The 23,104-nt window shown below is 41.0% G+C and overlaps 1 protein-coding gene and 1 pseudogene across 2 annotated transcripts in view; both read left to right on the top strand.

Annotated features, from left to right (window-relative positions):
- Nucleotides 1-20,349, top strand: part of BNIP3L (BCL2 interacting protein 3 like) — a 121,309-nt gene extending 100,960 nt beyond the window's left edge. For both annotated transcript variants that reach the window (XM_085632756.1, XM_085632755.1), the window contains exon 6: nt 14,818-20,349. In XM_085632756.1, the coding sequence (XP_085488882.1) occupies nt 14,818-14,866 (49 nt within the window). In that variant the 3' untranslated portion in view covers nt 14,867-20,349. The remainder of the gene's footprint in view (nt 1-14,817) is intronic.
- LOC146784442 (U2 spliceosomal RNA) lies at nt 8,237-8,441 on the top strand (annotated as a pseudogene).
- Nucleotides 20,350-23,104: the final 2,755 nt, after the last annotated feature.

Raw genomic sequence — 23,104 nt, 5'->3', positions numbered from 1 at the left:
CATCAACTCTAGGCCTTCCAGGCCTCAAGTCCAAGCCCACAGTGTGAAGCATGAGCATGGCTAAGGCAGAGACACACTCCATGCTTTCTAAAAAGGCCTCAAGTTGAGGCAGAGCACTGCCATCAAGGGGGTCGGGCATCAAGCCCTTTAGCATACGCTCAGCACTCTGAAGCCTTATCGCCCCCTGGCACCAGTCGGATCCTGTAAAAAATCATTGAAGCCTGTACCACTGCTGTCCACGGGTGCCACCACTTCTCGGCCGTTAGGCCCGAAGGTCCTTCAGATCCTCTCCACGCCGAAGCCCGACTCTGCTCCGAAACGGACGCTAGTTCAAATACGATCAGCGCCTAAAACGCACTCAGATTTGAAGACCCCTTGGTGCCAAAGCCATAAGCGTTGAAGACCCTGTTTGATACGAGCTCCCCATCTGCACCCAAACCATCAGTGCTGAAGATGCCTTCTTTTGAGTGCTCCGTGGACTCGAAGCAGGCCATCCTGCAATGCAATGCCTTCAAGAGAAATTGGACACAAGACCAAAATGTCTTTTTTTTTTTCCATCCCCCATCTCGGCAAGATCTCTAGAATACTCCCTCTCAAGCCTGTACAGACTTTGCCTCAGAAGCGGAAGCCCACCTTCGAGGAGGTACTTTCTTTGGAGCCTCATCCCAGTTGCCATACGCAAGAAATGAAAGGAAGAAGGCACTAGCCCTGTCCCATTTATGCCTTCACCCCTCCTCCGCCTTCTCCACCACCACCACCTTCACCTCTACCATCTACTCCACCGATACCTCACACTTCACCACTTCCATAATTGACAGAGATATCCCCTCAGTCTGTATAAGGACTGGGCAACTCCCTTCATCCTGTTGATTACCACACATCATAAGACCTGGTGCCCACTGATTACATGTGGGGCGACTACAATGTCAATCCCCCAGTTGATCTGGACCTGGATCACTAACCTGTTAAGCAGACACCCCCAGAGGATTCAAATACATACCAGATAGTCATATAAAGGACCGCACTTTCCACAATGTGGATATACATGCCCTCCATGAGGACAGTGATTTCCTGGTGGCAACATTGTCTAAATCAGAGAGGACTGTCCAATTTCTGCCCATGCTCAAGAGGATGCTATAGTCTCCCTAAGACACCTTTTAGGAGCCAGTTAAAACTGTGGTGGTAACCCCTAGGACAAAAAATATAAGCCATCTCCCAATGACCCACCACACATCAGGGGTCTGGTTATTCCAGATTCCCTGGTGGTCCACACTGCCCATAATTGAGCCAACTCTCTAGGCATTGGAGACACTATTCCGCCTGATGAAAAACATAATAAAATAGACGCCACAGGGAAAAGGATAGGTAGGAGCCACCACCTACTGGCGTATAGCAAGCTCAGTTGGCTTGTCCTCTAGGTATGACCAAGCATACTGCAATGAAATGACGGGGCTTATTAAATACCTGGCTGGCATGGTAAAACAGAGGGGGGATGGAGCTGGTGGCAGAAGGGAAGTCTATATCTGGTGTGCCCTAGACACCATGGATACTGCTGCTCTGAGTGTCAACACCAGCTTCCAAATTAGGTGCCATGCAGTCCTCCGCATTTCGGATTTTGAACCCCAAGTCTAGCACCATCTGCTCAGCCTGCCCTTTGATGGTTAACATCTTTTCGGTCAACTGGTTGACCAGATGGCCTCTGCTCCGCATCCACCTGATGGCTGAGTACCTCCTGGGGGTGGACAACAACCCTATGGACTTGCTCAGCAGGATGCCCCAACAAATGCATGAGTAAGATCTACAGCCACAAGTTATCCTTAATAAATCTCTTTGCTGCACCCAAAAGCACAAAATGCCCAAGCTTTGCATTCATGTATTTACCCCCACAGTCAATGGGCAACATACGGATTAGGTGGTCAGGGATATTTGCTTACGCTTTTCCACCTAACTCGCTTCTTCCATTTGTGGTGCAGACCATGCAGCAGATGTTTCAGACTTTCATCCTCGTAGCCTCCACAATGTCAGTGAATCCCCTCAAGAAGCTGCCCAACAGGCCACACCGTTTTACCAGGAACCAAGGCCAGATTAGTCATTCAGACCACAAGAAATTCAATCTAGTTAGCTGACACCTAGTGTTTGATTAGCTACATCTCCCACAAGAATGTATAAACATCTTATAAGAGTGCCGCAGACCAACAACATGGGCATGTTATGATACCAAGTGTAAGAGATTTGTTCACTACTGCATTCCTAAACACCTGAACCTCCCTCAGACCTGGTTTCCAGGATATCATCTGCTACTTACTCCACCTACAAAAGTCTTGCTTAGACTACACTTCCATTCGGCTTCACTTAGCAATCATAGCAGCTTCCATGAAAAACGGAGAACACTCTTGTACACATACTATTGGTTACGTGGATGGTCTCAAAATGGTCATTCACCCCCAGGGTCTGCCCGCACCAAAGTGGAATCTCAGAGTCCTCACCAGACTCATGGGGCTCCCTTTCAAACCCTTACACTTTTACCCTCTCCAGTGCCTCTCTTGGAATGTGGCCTTTGTAGTTAGAATAACTTCTAGTTAGGGAATTTTCAGTCATTCAGCATTTGTAGAATACAGCACTGTTGCAGTAAAACCAGCAGAAAAGGCAAAACAGGGCAGAAAAACAGGGCCAAAACGGGGCGGAAAAACAAGCAGAAAAGGCAAAATAGAGCAAAAAAACGAGCAATGGAGGCAGAAATAGAGGACAGCAGGTAGACTGGCAGCAGAGGGTAGCGGACTGCGGGCAAGCTGAACAGGACAATTGTCACAGTGGGAACTGTCACTAGGACCTGCTCAGTGGGGACTACGGCCCCCAGTAAGTCCTGGGAGAGGTTGGGACGCTGAGTGGCGGGAGGAGGGAAACTGCAGGAAGAGGGAAGAAACAAGCAGAAAAAGGCAGAACATAACCTTAGAAGAACCCTTCATTCAGGATAGCGTGTTATTCTGAAACAACCCCAAGTTCCTGCCTAAGGTGCTTTTGTCTTTTCATCATAACCGGACATTAGAACTCCCAGTCTTCTTTCCCCATCCATACTCTGTAGCAGAGAGTGCCCTTTATACTTTTGACGTTTAATGCGCTCTCATGTATTATATGAACAGGACTAAGCCTTTCTGCAAAGCAGAGTAGTGATTTGTTGCCTTTACAAAACCCCACAAGGATGGGCCTATATCCAAAGTAGGTATTACCAAATGGATATTCTAATGCATTAATACTTGCTATCAAAAGGCCAAAAGATCCCTCCCTCTTACACCTAGGGTGCACACTACACTGTAGAAAGCCACAACTATGACCTTCCTAGGATACCTTCCCATGGCAGACATATGTAAAGTGGCCACCTGGTCAACCCCACACATGTTCACCCAACACTACTGTGGATATTCTTCCCAGACCATAGCCTGTGGTCAGCCAGATGGTGTTAAGGGCCTTATTTCAGACATCTGTATCATTCAAATGCTAGTCAATACTTGTGGAGGGGTATTGCTTTACAGTCTGTGCAGAGCCTGTGTATCGACAACAACACATGCTAAGAATGAAAAATGTTACCCTGTATGCATCTGTTGTTAGCGTGTACTGTTGTAAATTCACATGCACTCACCATCCTCCCTGGAAGCCTGTGACTCAGATCACATATATTTTCTCTTTTTTAATTAAGCTCCTTTCGCAGAACACATGTGCACCACTCACTGTCTACTTACGACTCACCTGCTGTGTGTAAACAATCTACCACAGAGTTGGTGCCCATGCGCATTGCCAGTCAAGAGAAGAGTTGCTATATATCTTGTGATTTGTAAGACTTCTTCGAAGAAAAACAACTTTTATGTCCTAGCCTAACACCAGATGGCAGGAGTATGCAGAGCATATGAATCTACAGCACTGCATGCTGCAAACAGGTGCTGATAGAGTAAGTAACATTTCTGTTTCCAGTGTCAAAATCCAAATAAGCGTGTGGCTGGTAAGGCAAACACATGCACAACAAACACCATTACCATGCTTCGACACTGGATACATCCCATAGACCTTTTACATGTGCTTATTTTGGAATGGTAGTTAACACTTTGAAGTGTGCTCATTGAAGCAGGCAACAGCAGATCAGCAACAGTGGGGGAGCATCAGCGAATATTTCATTTACATGGTTGATTTATTTTGTGTTGCACTGTGAGCATGCGGGTGGAGGAGGGAGGTATTTGGCAAAGCCTCATGTTGCTCAAAATGTATGTTCAGTATTGCAAGCACACCTGTTCAAGTGAGATAAAAGACATATTTGTGGAAAATATTTAACTTGTGTGAGAGCGCGTATGAAGGGATAACATGCCTGCAAAGGTCTTCAAAATAGCCAAGTTAAGATGGAAAACAGTCTTCGAGAACCAAAATGGAAAACAGGCTTCGGAAACCACACCACAGAGATGGCCCCAACCAAGAGTCAAGGGAGAGGAAATCTGACCTCCAAGCACTCCAACGTCCTGACCACAGTTAAATTGCAAGAGCCAAGTTAACCACAGAACAGTCAAAGGAATCTGTTGCAGACACCCCATAACCGATGAATGTTGTTGTTGAAGGACTACAGTGTATGTGCTCACTCGTGGGTAATATCTTGGGGGGTTCTGCTTTCAAACTAATATTTATAATATACAAAGGGGTTTTCATATACTCTGCAATCTACAGTACATTCTCATCTAAACACCCACAAATGAAGAATTTCTGAATGCTGTCCAGGCTTGACATACAGATGGCATTGTTTTAATGACTGTTTGTAACTAGGTTGCTATGGGGAGGTGGTGGGAAGCTATGATTAGGTGCAGAAGCACAGACTGGGCATAATGGAAGTAAAATCCACGGTTAGAGGTTCATGGCGTAGTGTATGAAATGGGGTTTAACAAATTATTTAAATAATCAAGGAGGAATAGGGTGTTAGATGTGTTTGAGAAGAAATCTAGCCAGCTATCATACTGTAACAATTGTACCCCATGGTACACCTGTTATTCTACTATGCGTTTTTCGTTCTCATCTCTCGGACTGCTTTCAGCTATCTAGATGCAAAAATCTCTTGTGGAGCATAACAATACCCAGGGCCAATGGAATTATGCCGCAGGAGAAGGCCATATTATGCAGCACGTTTGAGTAATTATGCAGCAAAAAATAAATTATGCCGCACATTTTGTAATAGAATTACTTCATTATTTCGTCATTTTTTAGCTTGGTAACAGTCAGGGCATTGGCAGCACCTCAGTAGTACCAGTTAAACACCTAAATATAGCATTGCGCAAAATAAAGGTTACCAGTCCAGCTTTGCAAAGGCCCTTCCACTGCGTGACAACATGAGTCGCTGCATATTTAATAACTTTTGAACAATTTGATCTAGATTTTTTTTGTTGCTAAACTCTGCAAATTATGCGCCAGATGATGGATTATGTGGCAAATCTGTAATCATGCTAAAACCATAGCAGCGGCACACTCGCGTAATTCCATTGGCCCTGCCAACACATCATAGTAGGCTGAGAACCCGAATATTGTTTACCATTGTTTGGCTTTATTGTCTTTCTCATTTGCTTGCTTCTTATTTGATGACTTGCTTTCTTTTTCTTGCGTATAACTCTCCCTGGAGCATTGACTGACTGACTTGTATTGTTCTACTGCTCACTTTTAGGGAACTTTAGGGAGACTGCATGTGTTTTCCAGCTCCCTCCCGTATGTACTGATTATTCCCCCCTCCAAATACCCTCCTGTGTGCTCCATGTTGCTCATCTCTCCTCCTACTTGCTCTCTCCCTTGTGTGCTGCTTTTCCTGTTGGATAACTAATTCTCTTCGTGTGTCTCCCTTCTCCCCAACTCTTCTTTTTATTTTTATTTTGTGCGCCAACCAGATTTGCTGTCCCCACCTACTCCCTGTTTCTTCCCCCAGACTTTATCCATATACTATGTCCTACAAGACTCCTCCACCCCTTGAGGTCCTTAAAGTAAAATATTAAAAATTTTTGTTTTGGAGGGACACACCACTCCAATTTGTAGCCGGTGCTCTTCATTTACAAATCCGCTTTTGCACAAGTAAAAATCCCTTGTTTTAAATGTACTGCTCCAAGAAGCCTCTGCGGTCTTGGATCGGTGTATAATGTTTTTAAAATGGCATTCAAGTCATTTAATAGGTAAGCAACAGTGTGTGGTCATACGTACATGTGCATCCGTCGTCTTACATGCGTGTGTCTTCTGATTGCCTCATAACTGCATAATGCTTATGTGTTTATACAACACCCATTGTGCATTCTCTCACCTTCATACCCAAAGCCACGTCCCCTGAGAGCTGCTCCTCAGAGCGCCATGTTCTTGCTTGCCAGTCGGGTTAGAAGAGACGCACGGCTGACAGGAAATGTGGAGGTTGGCCAAGAAGATTGCTGGCTGCATTGTTTTCTGCCTCCCTTATATCTGTGTAGACCCCAGAGACATGGGGAGACTGCCAACCCCCATTCTGCCTCTTTGCTCGGGTCTTTGGAGCACTGCGCAAGACAGGAACACAGGGAGTAAGGAGTTTCTTCTTATTACGTGGCAGCAATGTTGCTATTTTTTTTTAGAAGTGAATAACAAAGTTCAGAATCAGGTAGTCATGCTAGCGGCTCTCAGTGACCTACAGTGATGGGTTCTCTGAGCGGTGGAATGACGAGCACACGCAGGGTATGGATGAAGAGACTCCTTTATTTCAGACAGCACACAAACTCCCCCAGCTCCAGCCCTCAGCGCCAGATGTCAGCAACAACCTCAAACTCCCAACACAGAACCCCACAGAGATTCCAACCTACCCATTCTAAAGGAAGATAGACAATAAGAACACAACACGTCTTCCCCCTTAACACAACCACAACAGCACACAAACACCCTCAGCTCCCCAGCTGTCAGCAACAACTGACATACCTCGAACTACCAACACAGAACCCCACAGAGATTTCAACCTTCCATTTCTAAAGGAAAATAGACCATAAGAACATAACACGTGTTCCCTCTTAACACAAAACAACCACAAAAGGAAACCTAAAATCATCCTACCAAACCCCCTACCCCAAGCAACAAACTACAAACAACAAATTTCTGCAGAAGAGAAAACTAAACACAAGCGTATCTGCGGTTAGATGACAAGCGTGTCAATCAGAGAGTAGGGAGAAACGGAACACTCACTCCAACACACAATTTTTTTAATATTAAGGGGGCGTACGCTTCTTCGACTTTCCCTTGTCATTGTGGCACCATCCAAGGCTCTCTCCTCGCCTTCCTTCAACGTTCTACCCATCTTATCTCCCTCACCCACACCAAGCAATTGATTCTCACATACATGATCCTGGGCAGACATGGCATCTCCACCACCAGTGTTAGGAACGCACCCAGACGATTTTGGACTGGCATGTCAGGAACACTTTGATCAAATAAGTGCCCTCCCATCAATGACCTTTCATGGTTCACATCTACTGCAATTTCATTCCCCACCAGCACTACACTACTTTTACTCCACCATTTACCATTCTCCACCAAAACTGCATGTTTAGATATCTTGACAATGCGTGTTTTGGGAAAAAACGTGGAATTGCTTTTTCTGGATCCCATTGGTCTCTTCACTTTAACAACATCCCCAACATGAAACTGAACCTCTTTTATCTACTTATCAATGTCATAATTCAGTTTCGTTTTCAATTGTGCTTTTTCTACTTTGTCACACATTTGCGTCAAATCAGGTATTCTGTTGGCACTATTCGTGTGCTCCAACACTCAGCTGGGACTCAACTTGCAGGAAACATAACGTTCTTTCAACAGAACAAATGGTGATACACCAGTGAGAGAATGTGGATTATTGTGATAACTCCACAATCTTCCCTGTACAGCTTCAGGGACCATTTCACCCGCCACAGTAGCCATTTGAATCGTGTCATTCAACATCCTGTTCACTCTCTCCACCATACCATTGCCTTGGTGACTATACAAAGCTACTGTCAAGTGCTTGACCCCCATCATTTTCAAGAAAGATTGCATCATTTGAGATTTAAACTGTATGCAATTGTCTGAAACTTACACTTTGGGAACTCCTTCATACATATCCCTCAATAGATCAACCACAGCAGTCGTGGTAGGTTCACTCAAATTTGCATTCAACCCATTTTGAGTAGTAATCAACTTCTACTAACGCATACTTCATTTCCATGTTAAGATTGTACATTGGATCGCTTCTCGGCCTTTTGGCTAAGATCAAGTGTAGTATCTGTTCTTATCAGTTTAAGATTGTACATTGGACCTATACAATCCTTTCACAGTTTTTCCCAGGGACTATTAGGAACATTGACTGGGTGAAGAGGAGTGTTGCTCACACAACACATGCATAATTGACATCATTTGCAATATTGTACATTATGTAAGGTGGAACTGTATGTGTGAAACCAATTTTGATAATGGAAAATATGCATGATGGGGATGGGAGTAAATTTTAATTGAGTGGAATGGGTTGTGAACTATGGCTGTAACATATCTTGTGAATTTGAAATCTTTTTATTTTTTGGAGCAGTGACTACTATTATTACACCTTCGTCAAGCTTAACTGTCCTTTAGATTTAGGTTTTTACGGAATTGGATTAAGGCCCTGATTACACCTGAATAGCTAATTTTATTTGGGTGGAAACTCCTGATTGCACCTGAAATGGACCTGAAATGGGATTCCAAGCTGAGCAATATTTGGGGAGATGCTAATTGTTCATGTAGTATTTACCCATATTTCCGAGCGTGTGGCGGGTAAAACCTGGCAGAAACTTTTGGGCAAATTGCGCATTTGCACAATGTGAAACACTGTCCTAGGAAAACCGATTGTAATTGTCAGCAAACACTAAATTAGCCCTGTCTAGAGTAAAGATACTTGTGACCGAGTTTTATTCCAGCTTTCTGTCGCCATAGGGGTCTCTTTATTGTCAGAATAGTTTGGTACTTATATGGGCCTAGTGTATTATCCGTGTTCTTAAACCAGACATGTACAAATTGCACGAGGCTGCTGCACTACGAATGCTGGTGCAATTCGCAATATAAACGTGTTCCTAATAGATTGCATTGCTAACTGTACATTTGCCTGAGGTCGCAAAATTACCTGCCTAAAGAATAGGAATTAGGCAGGTCACAATTCATGACCCTTGGCTGCAAATGTAACGAGCATTGGCAAAGACAATAGTTCGCACCTATGTAAAAGGCATTGGCTTTTTCAATGTCTGTTAGCCATGTTGTGTTCAGCATGGCTAAATGTTTGTAGAGTAGAGAGGTGTAGAATACCGTAGCGTAAAGTGGAAGTAGAGCGGCATAGAGTGGGGGAGTGGAGTGGCATTTAGTAGAATGGCATAGAGGAGAGTGGTGTTGAGTGGAGCAGAGTGGTGTAGAGTGGCATAGAGTGGAATGGAGTGGCTTAGAGTAGAGGAGTTGAGCAGAATGGAGCAGCGTAGAATTACGTAGAGTGGCATATGGTGGTGTGGCTTACAGTGGCATTGAATGGAGTTGCATAGAGTGGTGTGGAGTGGCTTGAGGTAGAATAGAGTGAAGTGGTGTGAAATGGAGCAGAGTGGCGTAGAGCGTAGGGTAGAATGGCTTAGAGTAGTACAGTTGTGGGTGTATGGAATTCTCATTGGAGAAGCACCTTTCGTGAATCATTTGCCACCCGAGCTCAGGACTTGGCATCTGATCAGTGGTTTGCGACTGCACTTAAGAATACAACTCATTGATAGATACCATTTTGACTCTTCAATAGGGGGCGTCCCCTTTCACGCTTACTCGTATTTACGATTCAGAAAGGGTTTGAAAAGCCCAATTTACAGGACATTTTCCTACTCGTAAAAGTTTTTATCCAGTCTAGAAAATCTTTTGTGTTTGTGAATCCTGTGATTTTGTGAATCTCAGGGTTTGTAACCTCAGAAAACTTTGGTTCTTCTGGCCCTAATTTGTTTTGATTAATATGTTTTTTGATACAACATAAAAAGACTATCAAATGTAACAACTCTCAAACTATTAGCAAACAAAGAAGCTGGAAGGAAATGCTTACATATAACCTCATTTAAATTGTTTTAGTAAACCAATTAAAATATATGCTAACAAACAGGATAGAAAAGGTTTCCATAAGAGTTTTTAAAACTTTGTTTGTAATTTGAATTGAGATGTAATGTTTGTCTTTTATTGTTTCCTACTGCCCTCTTGTGGTTAGATTGCAGTATGGAAAGTTATGCTAAAGTAAGGAAATTGGAAACCAACCTTTGCCTGAAATACATTTTAAAAATGTTTTGATTACCTGATATATTTAAAAAAAAAATATTTCTTTACATTCCTTTATCCAGTGTTATTTGGTACCGCGGTGATGGACTGAAACCAAGATGTGACTGTGTTTTCTCCCCGCATTGTTCAACTTCTATAAGCAAATTAAAAAAACAAAAACATTTTTGTTGGAAGGATCTCTGGAATTTTCATCATTTTGGTTTTGGTTCACACTTAATTGAATTTGCAACAATTACCTAAGTACTCATCATATGCAGTTTCTTTGTTTATTTTTTTTCATACATCCAATATGTAGGGCCAGAATTGAGGTGAATTTGTAATGGAGAATCCACAGATTATCTAAGAAAGTATTAAATCCGGAGTAGAATCCACTAGAGGAATTTCCTTCATCTTAGGAGTCGTATGGTGATGGAAATTCTACTAGAGCAAATGACCTCTAGGTGAAGCAATTTTCCAGCAATTATTTTTTTTATTGCTATCAAACTCTAAACTGTAGCGTAAGAAATCTGTGGTGTCTGATTTAAAGCTAATCAATTAATTATGTTTTTTTCTTTAAAATACCTAATTTCAGAAAGTATTTAAACTCTTATTACAGACTTGATTACTGCTTTATTTCATCCTAGTGGCAGGTGTGAACCTTTTGCATTGCCGCTAGATCCATTGAGTCTCCACTTTTTTTTTCTTCGTTTCTTTTCTTTACGAGTAAAATATATTTTAGTTGCAGATGTTTTAATTTGCCAAACTTGTTTGCAATTAGCATGAAATGGTGGCAAGGTAGATTAATGTTTCCACAGCTGAGACCAGTGTTAGGCCCTCATGATCATGGGTTCAAGTTTCAGATACTCCATTTACTTTCCGAGATTGATAAAATACGTTGCATAGAACTGGATAACAGTAAATATCTGTCATCTGTCAATAGCATCAAGAGACACCTCAGATCGAATGCACATTCTACAAATACACATGCCATGTGTTTTATTATTACTACGTGGTAAAGTAGTGCTGGAGCCACTGTGCTCTATAACAGTGCCGAAGTCATCCCAAGGCTACTGACATTGACATATCTCACCGATTCTGAGTCTGCTGAGTAAGTATTTAAGAGGTTATCTTCACCCATGAGTGACTATGCACAGCCCTGCTCATCTTTCAGTGACATGTCAGTGAATTTCAATGCACATCCAGCCTTTCAAAGGTAATCCTGACATGTAACTAACTTCACCCAGAAGTACTAATCTTTCAATGCAGTGTAAGTGAATCTTAATCAGCCCCACCATAATTTCAGAAATAAACTTGACATGTGAATGACCTTTTCCACACCTACTGATGTGACTTGCATGTCATCCTGTCATGTGGGCACAAATACACCTTATTCTTGCCAGCCATTGATAAAGCTGAAATGGGATGGAATCTGCTACAAGTATTATTGCCTTTCAGTGTCAGTTTCAGTTTATTTTTTATTGCTCAGTTACTTATAACCAGTGCAAAAAGTTAAAAATTCAGTAAATAATCGAAAATACAATATAAATAACATTGTACCCCAGTTACAAAATCCTCTGTAGAAGGACCAACATTGTTACTTCCCAGTCGGTGCCCCAGCATCTGCACTGACTCAGATTATAAACAGTGTGAGAGGGAGATTTTATAAATAACACAAATTCTTAACCTCAATTTATTTTCTGTTGCATTACTGTTTCTTCTATCTGTTAAAATATTTTAATAGATGTGCAAGAAATGCACTGGAGACCCAAGGGAAGATGTGCAAAATCCAAAATTGGTTATAACTATCACACAATCAAATAAAATACTAGAAAAATGAAATAAAGTGCATGGTAAGAAACCGTGTGGGTTCATTACCCATAATGTGGCAGATCGCAGAATGAACCGGGTGAATTATAACGGCCACACAGTCCGATAAAATATTAGTATAATGAAGCAAAATGCATGCTTAAAAGGAGGGTGGGTTCATTATCCATAATTAAGGCTCCCAGTTTTCCGTTCGTACTGATTTTTACAGATAATTACAGACAGAAAGCAATGTGTTTTCTGTCTTTATCTATTTTAAAAAGTGAAACAATACAGAAAATTGTGATTCTTGGAAGTAAATCTCCATCCTGCCTTCATAAATTCCAGGCCAACAGCTGAGAAGATACAAGCATGAGGAGTTAAGAGATTTCCTTAAATACAGGCAAATATTAACATATATTTGTATACAATGCTAATATATATCTGTGGGTATAGTGTTTTGTTATATCTGGCTGCTTAATTTGCTAAAACACGACAGGCATCAAAGTATGAGTGCATGTTTGTAAATTAAATACATTTTGAAATATGCCATTTTACGACTCCATTTATTCTCAAAATAATTATGGATAAATACAAATAAGGTAGCCAAAGATAATTATGGATAAATACAGACAGAACTGTTAAAACAATAAATACCATACAACTGTGAGCCCTTCCCATAATGTGCAAATCGCAGAATGGGAAATGAAGAAATAAAATACTTATAAAATGAAAGATAGCCAATCAACTAGGTTCCAGTTGTTGACCCCCCTCCCCCCTTCCAGGGGTTGGATTCATTAATCAAAATGGGTAAAGTTGCAGTGTAATAAGGATAGGGGATATATCGAGTCTCAGTGAAAGCTGCCACTTCCCAGTCCAGCCAATATAAAGCTGATAAAACCCAACCACGACCCTCGCTTATACTATTAAATAATCTAATGCTTCCCTCCCTTTTCTAATTCATATTCCACCAGAGGGAAGCACAGGTTAGCTATATGCAAGCAATCTGGAGGGTGAAAAAACCATGAGAATTTTAAATGGTACCTGTGAGCATAAATAACCAGGGCTATTTCAGCTCACCGCTCCATAGGGCTTCTAACTCTATAGACAAATAAAACGCCAAGTCAGTTTAAAACACTCCCTTGTCTATTTGATCGGGTACCTTTCACTCTATGCGAGATTGGGTTCTCCTGTTTTAAAATGCACACAGTAGAAGTACAGAAAGTTTATCAGGGGCAAATTTACGAGATGAGCTAAGTGATGAACGTAAGTACAGATACATAGGGGAGTCGGGAACCCGATCTTTATGAAGGATGTCAGAATTCACTCATTCCTCACCACGCATTCACCACTGATTTTAATCCTTGTCTAAGGGTACTGTTATTGGGGAAAAAAAATACCACACAACGTTGATCAGAAACCATGAAGACCATTTTAATTCACACCCTCGTCTCACTTGAGTTAAAGAAACACCCCCCCCCCCCCCCCCCCAAAAAAAAAAACAGCTCGGCTGTAATCAGGTGTCGAATCACAGCTGTGACTCCCTAGGTATCTCGAGTGTGACCCCAATGATGAAGCATGCCACAAACACCGTTGGTGTGTGAGAGGTCTTGTAAGAAAAACAAAAACGAATGGCGTTTTATTCCGCACTGTGTGAGGGACATCTTTCAGGAGCTTGGTAACTTGCTCACCCGCTTTGATTAGTGATACTTCTAGCTACATACAGGTTCTGCTGGCCCTTGGTATCCGGTTTTCCCATAAGAAATGTCACAAGTAATAATTCAAAACATGAATATCAGGTAAGTGACCTACCCCATATCATTATCGTTCTGTAAAAGAGAGCTCATAACATATAAAATATATATAAAGAATTAGACAATAGTAGTTACAATAATAACATGGTTATTTTAGAGATCGCTTCATACCCCATGCCTGCTGTCCTAAGTGCTGTAAATACCAGGTGTTATCCAATTTAGTTGAGTGACCTTGGAAGGATAGAAAGCTTAGGAGGTCCTTGCAGGGATTCAGACTCATGACTTATTGATCACAGCAGGTGTCCTAATCGAGCATTTAGATTGCTAAGCTATCGTCATTTTAATAGGCATTAGTTTGTACAGAGCTCCATATTAGAGTTAAGTTATGTGTGAAATTGCTTATTTCTTTCCCCCAAAAGTACGCAAAGTATCAGGAAAGTTGTGCAAAATGATGCCTAAATGCCAAAGTGTAATTCGTGTTCATAAGTCACACAAGTTATTGGTCAAGGGATTGGTTCAGAAAGAAAATGTTCTTGCAAAACATTTGTGTGTGGAGGTGTGTCCTGGTCACGTAATGAGGCAAGTGTGGAAGTGTGAAATTTCTAGGTCATCGAAGTCTAATGAGCTTGTAAGAATGCATAGATCTAAAAATGAGCTTTTGGCATAAGTTTCTCCTCTAGATGGGTCTTTCTAAAGCCTGGAAGACAACTTTATTTAAGTATTTCTTCCATCTCTAATTGGAGCTTTTGGCCATTGTTATGCAGATTTTCATCCCGTACTGCTGCTCTTATGATGACCGTAATGCTTATTCAATTCCATGAACCAATCTTCACATGATGACACTTGTGCAACATAACGCAGGATGCTTACAAAAACGTTTTTTTGAGCTGGTTTTCTAAAATAAAATACTGCTTGTGTCTTCAATAAGTTAAGCAAAAAAAAAACTTAAAGCACTATGTTTGTGTTTCAGCATTTACATTGGGAAAAGACTGACCACACCTTCAACCAGCAGCTACTGATGGAGTAAAGCCGGATGCTACACCTGTCCTGTGAAGTTGTATTACCGCCACATTAGTGAATTTGAACTGACAGTTTTAAGCATGACATTGTGCATCCTGTTTCTACATTTTTTCCAGTTAGTCTACATTTCAGCTGGAATTCAGTATTGCATCGGAGCACAATTGGAGGCTCTCCTGCTGCTTCGTTCTTCACTTTATTTACATTTTTGTTGCCCAAATGTCACAACTAGTGCATTTGCCTTTGTTTCATAAATCAGAAGGGCTTCTAAACGCCACCAGCAGAAAATAATCTCAACAAGAGGTTGCTTCCTTTAGTAAAACCAGTTTTAAGGGGATGGCCTATCAATGGTGTCCGCCTGTAGACCAAAAGGAAGTATTGAACTTCGTAAACCCTGCCCTTCTCCTCCCCCAAAGTTGAGCGACATTAAAATGGTGGCTTGGGCACTTTAGCCATGTGTTACTTCTATAATCCTAACTTCAAAAGCACTGCTGCCAAACCTTCCCTGTCACCTGAAATTAAAATATTCTGTTGTGTAGCTCTGTCAGTTAAATTCCTGGGGCCGTAAAAACAGACTTTTGTAAGCCTGTCTCTGATCGTTTTTCATGCAGGGGCAGTGCAGGTATTTTGTTCTTTGGTAGCTTTGCTAGGCCTCTGTCTGTTTCATTGTCTGATCACTGAAGCATTTGACTAGAGCAGGAAACAATATTAATGAAGAGTATGCTTCATACCTTTCGTCTTTCGGCATGACCATTATAATGCTCTTTTTGACTCCTGCCTTTAGCTGGTACTAAAGTCTCTTACTAAAAGTGGACGAAACGCTCCACAGGAAGTTCTCTTATCCAAAATTTTTGCTTTCCTATATCTCGTAAGAAGTCTTAAGATCTTACTAGAGCGCTTATATTTATGTTGATGTTGTCTTTCCTTTAGTGATATTCCTGAATGTAGTTGTATTTTTTTTTTTTCTTTTTGCAAAAGTTGTCACACTATTTTAGATGATGTGATGTTATGGCATTGTTTTAAATGGTTCCAGAGAATGCAGAAGTTATAAGAGAATACCTTTGACAAACGATGCAACCAATTAAAAAATGGTCTTCTGGCGTATCCTCATGGAAGCATGTTATTTCCCCAAAGCGGGAACAATCCATGCATATTGAAAGAGAAAATACAAATCTATTTATAAACTCATCAGTACGGGAGTTTTTAATATAAAATGATAAACCCCTAGGGAATTTTTAGTAAAAGTCGATATTTCTATCTTTTAAAATGGAGAACGGGGGCCAAGGCACTTTTTTCTTAAATAAAAAGTAAGCATTTGAAACCCAGAAACACTAGAACCTCTGTTCTTATAGATAAGCATGTCAAAATGCCCAGTTTATGAAGTTAATGCCACATTCAGCGTGAGTTCATAAATGGAAGGGCATGACATATTTGTTCTCCATATTTATCTGCCTTTTCTGTTTGCCACATAGAAACAGTGCTCTGAAATCAAGTCGTACACAATTGGTATTTAATGTTGTTTCTTTTTTGTGTTTATTGTACCATGTTCATGGGCGACCCAGCAGTCAGTCCCCATGTTTCTTATAATATTATATGCAGCTCGATAGTTTTCACTAACCATACTAAAATATTTAACTGTAGGGAAATCTCTGCTCGTCTCTGTAATGTTTTTAAATGTGAAGATTTACTACCAAATTGTTACAAAGCACTAGGGCAACTGATGTTTCACTTGAGTAGATTTTAGTGAATTTCAGCGCATGTAGCATGGCTCTGAATGACATTCAATGTTATTGTACATAATTTAATATCTTACTCTTTATTCTAGAATTTCTAATATGGAATGTGAGAAACATGTCACTTTTAAAGTGACCTTAAAGTGCTAGAAGTTGTTTTGCAAAGAGGAGTCACTTGAGGTTCTTGTGTAGTTTCACTTGGCAGCTGCTGCATACAGCTACTCAACATGTCTGACAGGATCTCCATTATACCATATTAACAAAATTGCCTGCTTGTGATCTTATCACGAGTTTAAGAAATCCCTCACTATCTCTCAATATCTCGATCTGTTTCTTAACATGGGCATCTTTTGAAAAATCTATGGTTTGTATGATCCAGTCACCCTGGTATTCATTAACCTGAAGATTTAGTTTGAGTGCATCTGAAATGGAAAATTGGTTGATCATTGTATTTCACTGTCTTCCCATCTGCTTTTGTTCAACACTTCCTACTGTAGACATACCACAGTTAACACTGAAGTGAGAAGCAAACGACAAGGCACCTCATGACCAGGGAATCATTAAGTTTATCTGTTTTCATTAGTCACCTTCTTCTGGAAGCTGCTGGGAGCCATCTTTGCCTTGAAATCTCCAGAAAACAGGGTTATCTGTTTTTAAATTAATCACATTGAGTATCTTGATATATGGCCACATGGTTTGTCCCTAGTCTGCTCATTGTTTGAGTTAACTACAAAGGATGAAGAATACTAAATATCCAAGCTTCTCTCTAGGTCTGCATTGTGCAATGTGCACAAAGTACTGGCATGTAAGTAGTTATGTTGTCAAAGCAGATAGACATTGGGGGACACTATGACGTATAAAGAAAGCTCAAAATGTGACTGACTGCCAACTGCATTCGTTTAGGTAGCCTGATTTGTTGAAAACTGAATGCATAAAGTACATTAATTTAAGATTTTAATTAATATGCATAATTGTTTTTAACTGGGTTTCTGCTGTGCTTACATAAAGCTTATGCAGTATATCCACGGTTTGGATATAACTCATTCCAAACACATCCTTTGATTCTACAAGAGGTTTTGTTTATACTCCTCTTCTGTTTCAGTTCTTTAGTAGTAAAAGTAGGGGCAGTGAGCAGAACTGGTTCATAAAGAGCTGCTGATTCGAGCCCTTACAGGGTTTTGTGTTTTTATGGCGCTTTTGCTTCATACAAGCAGATAAACTCTTTTTAAAGTTAACCTGTTAATTGTGAAATTACTTTTTACACTGTATTTATTCTGCCTTAGGCTTTTAAAAACATTCTCAATAAGAAGTTAGGCTAGGGTTAAAGATAAAAGTCTGCTTGGATGTCCCATACCTTGACGGTAAATTAAATAATTACCTTGCATACCACAACATACATATTTTTGAGCTAAAAAAATAATATAGCCCTGCAGTGATTCCAATCACAATTTATATCGTTTAACATTTTAATGTCCTTTCAAGAAGCTATTTATTTTGATGTGAATGGAGTTTTTGCTTTGGTCCATAGTTGTTGTAAAAAGTCAATGTTGTGTGTGTGCATATGTCTTTGAAATGTTGTCTGTATGTTGTTTGGGTGAGGTAGAAATTAAGCTAAATAATGAATTTGCTCCTCATCATGCTTTGGAATGTGACCCTTCTGCCAGACAATAATATAGCAATCATTGGGACTAAAAATTCCCCTGGCCATTCCTGTAGGAAATGTTAAATGTTTCTTGTTGGGTAAGGGGACTAGGTCTTTGTGGGGCATGGTGAAAACTTCTTTGAGGTGGGGACATGGCAAGGGAGTATTAGACTTAGCGTAGAGTTGGAATCTGAGGGGCATCTAGTGTGTTGTGGGAACCTGGTGTTAGTTGTGAAGATGCAGGGTGGCTTTTTGGACACCTGATGGAGTCAGTTTTTTTCCTGTATTGGCATAGTTGCTGTATTTATTGTATCTCTTTTCACTGCTGTCTTCTTTTAGACACAGGATGCTTTTTTTTACGTTGGTATCTTGTAACTGTTGATTTCGGACTGATCAAGTCAAATTCAGCTCCTGGGAATCCGTAACCTGTTGCAAATTTTATCCTGAGTTGAGGGTGACTTGTGTTATCCATAATTATTTGATTTTTGTTTGAATCTGTTACGCCTGTTTTAGGGAGCTATGAAATGAATGACTAAGTTTGGTCCCCTTCTTCAGAAAATCAGTTCAGAATAAGAAATACTTTATTGGTCATTCTCTTGGTTTTCTCTTTCCCCTTGAAAAATTGATTCCTTTCATCATAGAGACAGAGCCTGTCCCTTCTCATTCCACATATCAATTTCAAAAGGCAATTTTTTTCAGCTTTGTAGTATAGGGAGATGCTGTGTAAGCTGAAGCAACACAGATGGTCAGAGCTCTTCCTGTTTGTCTCTCTTCTTCCTAGGCAGTGCAAGTTTGATACCAGATCTAAATCCTCACCTGTTAAGAATCTTTGAGATCCGAGTACACCATATGAATGTGTGTGTGTTTGCATGTGTGTCTTGTGAAAATCAATCACTGTACTTCTAAAGTTCATGCCTCCCTCACTGCCACACGTCCTGTCCTGTGGTGCTGCATATCCCGCCTCAAAGCAGGATATCCAGCCCCATTGTGATTTTGCTGGAGGATGTTAGCCACAGGACATTTTATCTCCCTTTTGCAAAGTGGTTAATTAATTTACAAATGTTGGCTCATACTTCCACCTTTCATTCTGTGTCACAGTAAAGTGAGGAGTCTGCTTACAAGAACGTCAATCAGAACCCCCCCTAGATGAGTACATGTTTTTAGTACACATGATCATGGGATTAGACCTTCAAACCACATGTATGTAGCTTTAAAACGTTAAGTGACCATACAAAGTGCCAATTATGGGCACCTACACTGGCATTTTTAAATTCGATTGTTGGCGTATCCTTCTCACAAAATTTCTTAGATTTTTCAGAACATTATTGATTATTTTATATTGAATGATCCCTTCTGGCACAACTGGCTGTAATAAAATAACATGCCTCTGCATTTAGTAAAGCACCTTGTTTGTATAAAAATGGGGTAAGGTTTAGCAGTGTGTGTGTAAAATCAGTGATTTCATATGATTTGATTCAGGATATGATCTTCTCAGTATGAACCCAAGATAGTTTCAGAGACTGACGACTGGCCCCAGCTGAAGTATATTTGTATATATGTATCCACTCATTTCAAGAATCTGTGAAACCTTCCATTGATTGGAGAAGGTATCTGCGTGTATGATCACTGTAGTGTTATCCTTGATAAGTGCAATCCACTTTGTAATGATTCTCCTAATGCCCTTGATGTTGGCCACAGTTTCATAATGTGTAACAATGTTATCATTTGAAATTGATGGGACTTTTTTTATTGGAAAGCTTTATACCTGTTTACAATTTAACATGAAAACACAGGCTTTTTCACCAGTGAAAAACTGGATAAATATATTTTGTAATTGATAATAAAAAACACACTATATGTTTGCATGTCCAGAAATGCTGCAGGATCACTTTGCTGCTGCAGGGACATATTTACTTAATCTATTAACAACAAAATGTAATAAAGTCTTTATCAAAAATGTGTTAAAACAAGTTCAATTTAACTGAGCCAAAGTTATTTTTTTGCATTCTACATGTATTTAGGTAGCACTTTGTAACATTATATACAGTTTACAGTACCTGTACTCGTTGTAGCTGTAAGAGTTTGTGCCATTAAAAGCTCCCCAAAAATGTTTTGTGGTTGTTCCATGATTCAAAATCTTGTTTTATGCCACATTTTCATAATTCATCTGCTGTCCATTGAGTGGAATTGTACGAATCTACCTGGTTCTACAGAGTTGATGGCTTTATAAAGTGAACTAACTACAACTGTATCTGAAAGACCTAGGGATTAAAAAAAAAAGTCATTATGTTGACAGTTCACAAAATGTAGTTTCTATGGTATATTTGCTAGTATGAAATGAAATGAAAAGGAGACTTGTAAAGTGCAAAACATTTACCCAAAGGTATCATGGTGCTAGCTCGGCACAAGACCGATAAAAACAATAGAGACACATCAAAGATTGAACAGCCATATCCTCAACGCCTTCCTGAATGGTAACAGTTGCTTTTCTTTCTTAATCTGCACCGGCAGTGTATTCCAAAGCCAGGTCGTACTGACCAAAAAGCACCTTCCCCCCACGCACACTTTTTAAACCAGGGAACTACCAGGTTGTGAGAATGTGCTGAGCGGAGCTGGCGGGCAGGGGCATAAGGCTGCAAATTCTTTAAAACAAAATGCTGGCCCGCTTCGTGAGTTGCCTTAAATGCAATGCAGAGCGACTTAAATTCTATCCACCTTTGTTCTGGCAGCCAGTGCAGCTTTTTGAGCGTCGTGGAGACCGATGAATATTTAGGTATGTTTAGCAATAGAAGCTCTGCGGCATTTTGCACCATCTGCAGCTTGTTGAGGCATTTTTTGTGGAGGTTCATAAAGAGCCCGTTAAATTAGTCAGCTCTGAACAGAACAAAGGCAGACACCACCAATTTCCTCACGTCAGCTGGAATGAATGGGAGAATCCTTCTTGGTATTTTCAGAGTATGGAAGGAGACTGAAGTGACCTGATTGACATGACCTTCAAAAGAGAGCATAGAGTCAAATGTCACCCCCAAGTTTTTTACCTTTTCTTTAGGGTGGGGAAGTGGGACAAACTCTGGAGGCCACAACGTGGGGTTCCAGAAGTTGGTGTTTTTGCCAAAGAGTAGGACTTCAGTCTTGCTAGCATTAAGCATCAGACAGTTAGCGGACAGCCAGTCCCCCACCTAGCGAAGACATGTGGAACTGGGCTGCCGTTTCGTCTAGAGAGTCTGTCACTGAAACCGCAATCTGGGTATCATCTGCATATGAAATAGCAGAGAAACCCAAAGATCTGATTAGCCTTGCCAGTGGGGCAACATATACGTTAAAAAGGGTAGGGCTCAATGACGAGCCCTGTGGCACCCCACATGGCAATTTGAAATTCAGCGACTTGTGCTCTGCAAGAGCCACAAACTGTTCCCGCCCTGACAGAAATGATTTTGGAAGATCAAACGCTTTTCCTCTAATACCGACACCTTCCAGCTCTTGCAATAATTTCTGATGGTTTACCGTATCAAATGCTGCAGAGAGGTCAAGCAGCACTAGTGCTGCATTGCCTCCTGCATCAATGGTCTGCCTAATTGTCTCAGAGACAGAGATCAACGCCAGTTCGGTACTGTGTTGCTTTCTGAAACCAAACTGAGAATTATCTAGGCACTCGTGCTTTTCCAGATAATCTGAGATGACTGAATTCATAGCCTTTTCCACCATCTTTGCGGGCAGTGGGAGTCTGGAGATTTGCCGATAATTGTTCGGGTCCGCTCCATCCAGATTGGCTTTCTTGAGGAGGGGGAGAACAGACGCCAATTTCCAAATCGCCAGGAAAATACCGGTGACAAACATTTGGTTAAAAATGAGTCCGATGTGGGGAAAGAACCTCTGGCAGAAGATTAGAAATTTTGGGTGGACAGGGATCAAGGGGAGACCCGGATTTGGTGGACATCATAAGATTAATCTCTTCCTCCGTAGTTAATAGGGGAAAATAGAGAAGTTCATGCTGGTCACTCCCATCCGTGGGTAGCGGAGTGATTTCCATTTCCCCCCTAGCCACGCCAGGAGTCCCTACAGGTGTCAGCATGCCTAGGGGAGCACTCTGTGAGAACCCGCTATAGACCGCCTTCACCTTATCTTGAAAAGAAGGTGGCTAGTGAGTTACAGAATGTTTCATTTGATGGTAGAATGGTCTCCTCTGGGAATTTGGCTAACTTTTTCACTGTCGCAAAGAGTTCCTTTGAATAATTCTTTGCGGTTAGAATGGCTATAGTGAAGTGAGAAACATTCTCCTTATATACTAACTTCTTATAGTCAAGTAAAGCTTGTTTATAGGCCAACTGGTTGTTAGTATCCTTGGCCAGTCTCCACTTCCTCTCCAAACGGCAACACTTTTGTCTTTCCAATCTTAGTTGTTCTGAAAACCATGGTTCAGATTGCCTTGATCTATGACAAATGGATGATTTGACCGGAAGCACCTGATCTATGGAGCTCTTTAGACAGACCTCAAAAGTGGCAGCTGCCTCACACTGATTCTCAAAGAGAACCAGTGAACTCCGTGACAGGGAGCTCTTGAGATCCTTAGGATCAAGCCTGTTACAGGGTCGAAACTTTTGCAACTGTTTATGATTGCCAGTCCCGAACTGAGGGGTTGAACAAGAAGTGGAACATTACTGCTTTATGATCTGACCATACAAGCGGTAGTGACGGGAGGCAATGCAGGGACTTGTTATTTGTGAACAGTCTATCCTACAGAAGCCCTCCTGAATGGGTGCTGCCTCTCACCTACTGACTGAGGCCTAAACTGTTCTTAAAGCCATGAAAATGAGCAGCATCTCTGTCTGAAGAATCTTCAAGATAGAGGTTAAAATCGCCCTAGA

Source organism: Triturus cristatus, chromosome 11 (assembly GCF_964204655.1).
Source record: "Triturus cristatus chromosome 11, aTriCri1.1, whole genome shotgun sequence".
Lineage (NCBI taxonomy): Eukaryota > Metazoa > Chordata > Amphibia > Caudata > Salamandridae > Triturus > Triturus cristatus.
Note: the sequence above shows the minus strand (reverse complement) of the source record. Positions and strands in the feature narration are given on the sequence as shown.